Consider the following 9,218-nt stretch of genomic DNA (forward strand, 5'->3'; position numbering starts at 1 on the left):
GAACGCCTCGTTAGTGTCTGTGTGTATATAGTCTCCTGGTTTGTATAGATTTCTGGTGTTTTGTATTTTCAGCTTTTATTTTATGAAAGCTTGCTTTTCGTTCCCACGGTCCTGCCTCGTGTGTGTTGTCTGCGTTTGGGTCCTCTTCTCCTGTGACAAAGTGCAACACTATTGTGTCTGCAGAAGTTCTGTTTTGTAAATTGTCCCCGAAAACCATCCATCCATTATCTTTACATACCTCCTGTTCACCTACTGGTCACATACAGTATGCCTGAAGACTGGTCCTGGAGAGGCCACCAGTCTGTCACAGGGCTAATGACTCTCAAATGTATAACTCAGTGTTTTCAAATCTGATTTTATTCTTCATTTCTGGAAGTGACCATGTTTGAAGTGTAAGTGTCCAACAATTAATTCAGCCACGTCACTAAGCTCCACCAGCAAAAACATATCCAGGAGGCAACAGGTACTTTACCACGTGATGTCTTTACTATGCCACGTTTAACCACTCCTTCATTACTACACAACAGATTGTGTTCCAATTAAAGTGTTTTTAAGTGTGATTTAAAATTTACTTTGTATATAAAGGCCACAGTTTAACTTTAAACTTTTTAAACTTTTTATTAGTACAAAATGTCCCCACACACGTCTTTTTCAGTTCTTGTAGGGTTAAGGCGATGTTTGTCAGGGCTTTGCTTTAGTTACAACAGTTTTTGGGGCTGTCTACACTGGGAACGATCACTATAACAATAACTTTAAAGATACAAATTTGAATATCAACACTGATGAACAGCAGCGTTCTGTACACTGGCACCAGGCATGCGCTGCACGCTCCAGCTGTGTCGACAGCTTAGGACAATGGATATAGGTGTGACCCGTTAATGCTGCATGTTGTACAGAGGGACAGAACCAGAAGGATATTGTGTCACAAAACTCAAGAGGAGTTGGGAGAATCCAACACTGTTAAGAGTTGTGGAGTTTTGAATAATTCATGAACTATCACGGCGATCATCAAAGAGAACATCAGTAAAGAGAAAATGAATCTCAGACTCCATCAGCACCAAAGACAGTTTGGCAGAATGTCTCAGGTCATTTTCAGCCTAATATTTCGTTGAAAATTAGTGTTTTTTACGTTGTATAAATAACCAAGATCTAGAACAGATCATCTAAAAAGTGTTTCCTTATGCTATCATTTCGCTTACATAAAAGAGGTCGGCTCAATTAGAATACAGTATACCAATATTATAATCACTCCTGCAATATTATTTTGTAGAAAATGTGTCCTTTAATTCAATCTAACTGATGGCTCTGTAAATTCAGATGTACTTTGATTGGCTGTCAGTTTTTCCATCATTCATCAAATCGCTCTGATCCCAACGATATCTGTCACCACTGTCACTGTCTTTATAGTGGTCTCCTCCCTCCACTTGAGTTAGAACCATTTTTAAAACGATATTTATAGTTGTTGATACATTTATCGTTCTTAGTGCGGATGGCCCTTAAATCCACAGTTTTCTTTCTTTTGAACATGTCACACAAATGTATAATTTGGTGACAATAAGGTGTGAATTTTCTGTGTGATCAGGCTGAACATCAAAGTGATTACTCCATGCTGCACCTGAGCCAGAAGTGCAGTTGTTTAAGTTTCAGTCTTAAGTTCAGCTTCTGCATTTCTTATTAAAAGGCTGTTCCAGTTAGGGCCAGTTTCTGGCTGAGGGGCATCAGTGCGTGTGATCAGGATTAGAAATGTTCTGCACGGAGGAGGCTGAATCCAGTCCCAGCAGCGTGCCCAGGTAGGACTGCTCTCGGGGGTCCAGCATCTGATCGGGCCTCACAGGGTGGACAATGTTAGCAGGCTGGGGCGTGAGGGTGTACTTCTCTAAGAAAGCTAGGTCTGTAGCAGCCTGGTAGCCAGAGTTCTGCTGCTGCTGCCCTTCAGCCTGCATGCTCACAACACTGTGAGTTTGGGAGGAGAGAGACGAGGCCCTGTGAGCGTTCAAGTCGCCCTGAGCTCCGCCTGCCATCTGGACAGGAACTAAAGTGACGGGCACGCAGACATGTGTAGGAGCAGGGGTGCTCTGGAGGGCTGACTTGGGTTCAGCGCGGTACGCCTTAGAGGGTTCCTCAAAAGGGATGGTGACTACTTTGACATCACTGAGTGTGCTGAGGGGCTGCTCGGTAAACCGGGTGCTGTGCACATGGTCAACATGGTACTTGAGCTTGTCTTTTCTTTTAAAGGTGGCGCTGCAGTGTGGGCAGTTAAAAGGACGAGCGTCTGAGTGGATCACCATGTGCTTTGTCAACGTCTTCTTGATCCGAAACGTCTGGTTGCACTCTGTACATCTATGGGGCTTCTCACCTGTCACGCGAACACAAGAGAATATCAGTTTGAGATTGTCAAAAATGTATGCTTAGTATGGGCTCACTGTCCCAGGATGATTGTCCAGTCATACTCTTCACAGGCCCAAACAAGAGCTATACTTGGTATCTTAAGCTTGAAGGGTGGTGTCTTTCGTTATCATCTTTCCAAAGCCCAAAACTCAAGCGCAAAAGTATAAGGAACTGATTAAATTGTGTGTTTAACTGTTCTTGAGTTAGCTGCGAACGTTAGTATGCCTTCTCAGGACTGGAACATCCGCTGCAAGGGAGCCAAGACCATTTAAGAGTTCTGATGAGCTGCTCGGTCTCGCTCTGCATTTGGTTTCACACTACAGCAACCCCATACAAACCTACTGCATAGTTTTATAGCATTGTGGAAATTCAAATCCTTTTTTCTTGTCAAAGTGTGCACAATGTAGTTCTGGGGAAGAAATTCTGATCAGAAGAGAAAGATCTTCATTGACTAGAATTTTAAAGCCAAAACAAACTTATAAACAAACTCTCTTTGTTGTGTCTGACTGGTGTTGATGTCCGGTTGGGCAACAACACAGTACATGAAATAATCATAGCAGAAACGACACATAGCTCTGACCACCATGTTTAACTATGCATCTGTTGTAACTGTTGTTGTTAGAGCGATGTGACTGTGATTCGGTCGACTGAGAAAACCCCCTAAAGCATCTAACTGCTACATTTCTGTTCTCATACATGTGTTCAAGGATCCATTGAATACTTTATTTTCTTACCTGAGTGGGTCCTGAAGTGCATTTCTAGACTGGACTTTCCTTTAAATTCTTTCTTGCAAACCTCACACTGATGCACAGCAGTTTTATACCTGCGAACAAGTTCCTCATTAGACACAAAAACAAGAATTTTCTCCAAACTTTGAAGAGACAGCTGAAGGAAATGTTTGCTTTTTTACACCATTACCAACAATTAAAGAATAAGCATGACTTAGATTTGTACGATAACATACTTCTGCCAGACTTTCTCTCCCAAATGAATGCTTTTGTAGTGGACCGTCAGATGATCGTGGCGCCTGAAGCACTTGCCGCATTCTTCGCATTGGTGTGCTTTCTCACCTGGAATAAACATGTGTTAAGTTAAAGTAACTACTGACTGGAGACAGGATTTCCCCACTATACTGTACTGGAACAAGACACTTAAGCAACAATGAAATGTGTGTGAAGCAGACAGAGCAGACATTTCCATAGAAAGACACATGATAATCCTGCTGATGTATGTCTCATACTGTACCAGAGTGTATTTTCTGATGCTTGGTCAGGTGATCGTGGCGTATAAACGTTTTCCCACATTGGTCACACTCGTAGCGCTTGTCATCGTGGTGAACTCTGAGGTGGAGCCTGTCCAAGAAACAGTTTGCTCATTAAAGGCAACTCTATTGATGACACCGCGCCGATAACCAACACCAGAAACATTCTTCAAATCTCAGCGGACCCACCTGTAGGAGCTGCCATGACGGAAACTTTGGCCACAGATACTACAGAGGTGCGGTTTCTCCCCACTGTGGATCCTCAAGTGCTCTCTCAACGTTGTCCTATAAGCAGAAAAACACTCTAAGTAACGCAGCACAGAGTCGGACACGTCATAATGGCACTGGTGGAAATAAAAGGAAAATGTGGGGAAAGTTTAAAGACAGACAGACTCACCTTTCTCTGACGGATTTCCCACAAAAGGAGCAGGTCCACTTTCTTTTGCCCCCGTGTGTACACTCGATGTGCCTCTTTCTGTTGCCTGTGTCATTAAACTGTCGGCCACAAATCTCACAGGGAAAAGGACCTGAAAAAGAGAAAGAACACAAACTCCTTCATCTAACCTTGCTACTGTAATCACAGTGATGTCCTTATAAGGTTTGAATGACAGCTTAGCCATTCAATAAAGGTTGGTAGGATGCTAAAATCTTCTGATTTGTCCATACTTCAATATCAAATTGTTAGAGAACATGAGTGAATCAATTACTCCCAACACCAACAGCTTGAGAGTTTGTTTTTAACTGTACAGTTCTCACCTAAGTGGTACTTTTCTTGGTGCTTCAGCCTGGCGAACCTGGACTTGAAGTATTCGTCACAGAAGGAGCATTTAAAAGGCCGGTCTTGGGTGTGCAGGATCATGTGCTCCTGCAGGTGAGGCCTGCGGCTGAAGGTCTTCAGACAAATCTGGTTCAGACAATCCAATGGTTATAAACTGTTAATCTCAATACATTTCCTTCACACACAGTCGATATTTATTATGTGTGAAAAGCACATATTCATCATCTCATCTCCACGTGAACACCTATTTGATCAACACCTATTTTTATCATCAGGTATTTCTGGTAAAATCTGAACAACATATTGTTACTGAAAGCAATTCTTACAGCACATTTCCAGCCTTCACTCTTCCTCTTCCTCTTGGTAAGAAACTCTTGAATATGGTCTGGGTGAAACCTGACAGGACAGTGAACATGACATCATCATATAATATGACTGCAGCAACCACAGCTGTTTTCATCATGGAGATCTAGTGGAGGGTTAGCGATACAAAATCAACTTAGAAATCATAATACAGTTAAAATCAACACATATTTTGTTTTCAAAATGTCACCAGACTGCAAAGCATAACACAAATGACCCCTTTTTACTGACGTTATCATTTTTTACCTCCATACAGCCAATAATAACACATTTATATTAAAGGTGCAGTATGTAAGAATGGTCTAACTGTTGAATTCATATATAAAAAGATACAAGGGTAGAATATCACTGGAGCCACTGCTAACTGTAACTACCATTAGCTAGTTAGCTCAGTTAGCTGTGCAGCTAGCAGTCCTGACTGGGAGCTGAGAGCACCAGGGAAGTGTTGGTGTTTACATTACTGGTGCAGGAGCTTTTGACCAGGACAGGCTTGCTGGTTAGCATGCTAGCTTCAGTCGATAACTTTGCAACACCTTACACAGATGTGACACTGTCAGATTGGTATTCACGTTCTGTTTATAATTTTAGTTAATTTTTTTTATGTTTTAGACCAAAATTTGTACAAATTGCACCTTTAAAGATGGAATGGGTGCCAGTGTCGGCCTCTTTCGTCAGGAATGAAACATCAACTTCTGGACAGATTGCCATGAAGTTCGGTAAACTAAACACTTTCATATTCTCTTCGGGATGACTGCATTAACTTTGATGACTCATTTACTTTTTTGATTTTAGCGCTCGTATCAAAAGGATCAAAGTTTTAATATTTTTGGTTTATGGTTAAATACCTGAAAACTACTGATTTCCGCCTGCTTCAGCTGCACTATGTATTTAGTGCCAAATAGCAAATGTTAGCACGCCAAACTAAATTGGTAAGCATGGTAAATATTACCACATCTACAAATACACTTGTTAACATCGTCTCTGTGAGCATGTCATCACCATTGAGCTCGGAGCATGGCTGTGTCTGAGTACTGCCTCACAGAGCTGCTGCTTTGACTTGAAGTAAGAGAGTTTTGAGGAAAAACATCTATTGAATACACCTGGATACTGATAAGGAATCAAAAACAGCCAACTATGCATTTAAAAATGTCCCTTTCTCCTCTTCAAAAACAATAAATGCAAAGTTAGGCCAGATCATAACTGTTTGGGTGCCCTCTGGTGGCTTCTTGAGCCCTATGCAACTGCAGTGTTACAGTAAGAAACAGGCCTGAAGATCATGTGGGTGAACTGTTGAGGCTGGATGTTGTGGTGCTGCAGTGTCTCACCTCCTGACATGCTTGGCCAGGGTTTTCTTGCTTGCATGGAGTTTGCTACAGAAGGGGCACTTGTGCTCCTTCTTCTGGAAGGGGGCGTCGCTGGCGTGCTTCTTCTTGTGAACCGTCAAATTAGACTTGGTGGAGTAGCGCTGGAGACAGATGTCACACTGGAACGGTTTCTCTCCCGTGTGCACTCTGGTGTGACTCTCATACTTACCTAGAAAAGGCAGGGAAAGGTGAAACTGTTAATATATCATACCAGTGACACAGTAGGTAGAAAACTTCCAGGTCCAATAATTAACCGTCAATTATCAAGTATAAATGGCAACATCAGCTTTTCAAATGTGAGGTTTTGCCTTCCTTCCACACCAGCGACCACATGTTTTGCTCTCTGGTCTTACTTCTTCTTTCTGTTTTTTGGCAAATTGCAAACCACCACCCACTGTATTGGAGTGTGTAAACGCTGTGCTTGTTAAATGTCCAATAACTAAGAATTGTCCACCTGTCAAACTCATACTCAATACGCATATCACCAGAGTAAGCACTAACTGCTGCTAACAATAGCTGCCTTGGCTAGTTAGCTCAGTTAGCCGTGCAGCTAGCGGTTCGGACTGGGAGCTCGAGGACCAGGGGTTGTTAGTGTTTACACTGCTAGCACAGGAGCTTTGGACCATCAGCTGGTTGGCATGCTAACTTCAGTGAATATCTATGAAAGCAGTCTTTCTGACAACTTTTGACTTTTACTCCCTAAATTTGAACACAAACATCTGTTCAGTTTACTCCTTACATTTTCAAAACAGGCTTGTTACTTTAGTTTTAATGCATTTGAGGGGAATTACCAAATATTTGTATTTTGTGTCACTGCACGCCTCCTTCCCAAAATCACAAGACTAATTTCAACCTATCAGTGCAAAAGACGTAACAAGACAGGAAACAGACAGGGAGGGAGACTGGAATGGGGAGAAAAGGTGTGTTAGTTTCTCGTATCTGCAACCCGCTGCCTGGATTTTCTTATTTTCTCAGCTTGTGGCTGTGCTCGGGACGCTTTACCAACCCAAAATGTCGGTATTTGACGTCCTGGGAATGACACTCAACAATCAGCTATCTTTCTGGTGCGTTTATGAACAGCTCAGACAAATCCTACTGATTCTACCTTTAAGTTTAATAGTCTTTGAATTATATTAATGACATGAGGTTCAATAAGCTTTGCACAGAAATGGCCTTCAGATGGAAACTTTTTACTTTTATACGGTAAGTACAATTCAAAGGCCTCTACTTTCTTACTTTTACTTGAGTAAAAGAGTTCAATCAGAACTTCTACTTTCACCAGAGTCACTTTTACACAAGTATCTGTACTTCTACTTGAGTAAAGAATGTGTGTACTTTTGCCACCTCTGGTAAATTGTGTGCCATCAGATCGGTACACAGATCCATCATGTACAGGCCGATACGATTCCAGCATTTTAGGCAGTATGAGAGGCATTTCCATTACTGGTATGTGGATCAGAACAACCCTAATTTTAGAGTGAATATCTCTGGATTATGGTCATATAAAGAAAGCCAATTGAAGAAGTTATCTTAGGCTTTAGAAAATTGGGCTGGGCATCATCAGTATATAATACTTGTGAAAAATAATCAACAGATGAATCGATAATAAAAATCGTTAGTTGCAGACCTACCCGCAACCATGTAAGACAGAAAATATAATTTTAGAAAAAGTAAATAAAACTAAATACTCAGTGGGGATGATTCTTGTGTTTAACATCTCAGCCTATGTTAGGCTTTGTAATATAGACAAATGACCACCGCTCTCCAGTAGCCACCACTAAATGACATCAACAGAAATACTGTAGATCTTACTCCACTGTTCCCACCTGCGCGGTCAAAGGTCTTGTCACATTTGGGACACTTGAGCGTCTTCTTGCTGGCGGTTTGGATGATGACTGGAGCCAGACCCTCAGGGTACACTGGACTCTGGGTGGAGCTTCCTGCGGCTGGCACATGCACCTCCACCTCGCAGACAGCCTGGTGCGCTGCCCCTCCTACATCTGAACCCTGCTGACCTCTCTGGGCAGCCACGTCCTCATTCACATCGCCTTGGTCTTCCTCCTCCTCCTCCTCCTCCACTGTCCCTTCCCCCTGAGCAGGTTTAGACGTCTGGTTCACGTCCAGTTTGGGCACTCGGTTTTCCACGACCACCTTTCCTGCTTCTTCCACTCTTTCTTTATCTTGCGCTCTCGGTGAAACAGTCCTTTGTTTTTCCTCAGGAGTGTTGGCAGTGTACTCTGCATTGTCTCTCTGATACTTGGTGGGTGCTCTCCTCCTGCGAGCTGATCTCCGTGTGGTAGCAGGCTTCTGATTTGCTGTCTTCTCTTTCTCAGCTGAGGTGTCCTGCTGTACATCAGGGTGAGTCTCAGGAAATTGGATCTGCAGGGAGCTGTCAGCACTAAACTGGCTACTATGCACGGTGCACAGGGCATCAGATGGGCTCTGGATGTCTGTGTCACCTGCTGGTGAGTCACTGGAGGTCATTTCCACCTCAGGAGACCCTCTTATCTCGTCCTGTACCTGGATCACATGTACTGGGTTGTTGTCCCCCTCTTCACACAGCAGCTTTAGTATATCCATCATGTCCAGAAATCGGGCCGCTTCAGTTAGAGCCGGGAGGTCTATCTCTGCCACAACGCACTCCGAGGTGTACAAAAAGCTGAGCAGGAGCTGGAAAACAGCGTCCTCCACATGGTCCAGAGTCACGTGTGCTGTAGCTGGGTTCTTGGACAGCTCAGCGTGGAAGTAGCTGCTCCCATGGGCCAACACCACCTTGTGGGCACTGAAGAGCTTCCCTCCCACAGACACAGACACATCACAGAACCTCTGCCGGGTCCGGTCCTCATTCAAGAACTTGAGGAGGTTGTGACTGTGCTGCGACATAGCCAGGTGCCTGACTTGTGAGGATGATTCTGGGACAGCCTCTGAGTTTGGTGGGGCACTGGAGCCCAGGACAGTGCCCAGCCCTATGCCACAGTCATCGCTGGCACTGGCCTGCCTGCTGCGTTTGGGACGCAGAGGATTACAAGGCTTTTTCTTCATTGGTGTGTCTGTTGGGCTACAA

At 43.4% G+C, this 9,218-nt stretch overlaps 1 protein-coding gene across 1 annotated transcript; it reads right to left on the bottom strand.

Annotated features, from left to right (window-relative positions):
* Nucleotides 1-604: 604 nt before the first annotated feature.
* On the bottom strand, nt 605-9,196 carry zbtb41 (zinc finger and BTB domain containing 41; the record flags this gene model as incomplete). Its single annotated transcript, XM_084370201.1, has 10 exons — nt 605-2,356; nt 3,123-3,211; nt 3,353-3,458; nt 3,634-3,740; nt 3,839-3,934; nt 4,047-4,176; nt 4,406-4,553; nt 4,754-4,823; nt 6,116-6,323; nt 7,981-9,196. 10 exons carry the CDS (start codon nt 9,194-9,196, stop codon nt 1,719-1,721), a joined length of 2,808 nt encoding a protein of 935 aa, XP_084226327.1. The 3' UTR covers nt 605-1,718.
* Between the last annotated feature and the right edge of the window lie 22 nt (nt 9,197-9,218).

This window comes from Pagrus pagrus, assembly GCF_965226575.1.
Source record: "Pagrus pagrus genome assembly, chromosome: 12".
Taxonomy (NCBI): domain Eukaryota; kingdom Metazoa; phylum Chordata; class Actinopteri; order Spariformes; family Sparidae; genus Pagrus; species Pagrus pagrus.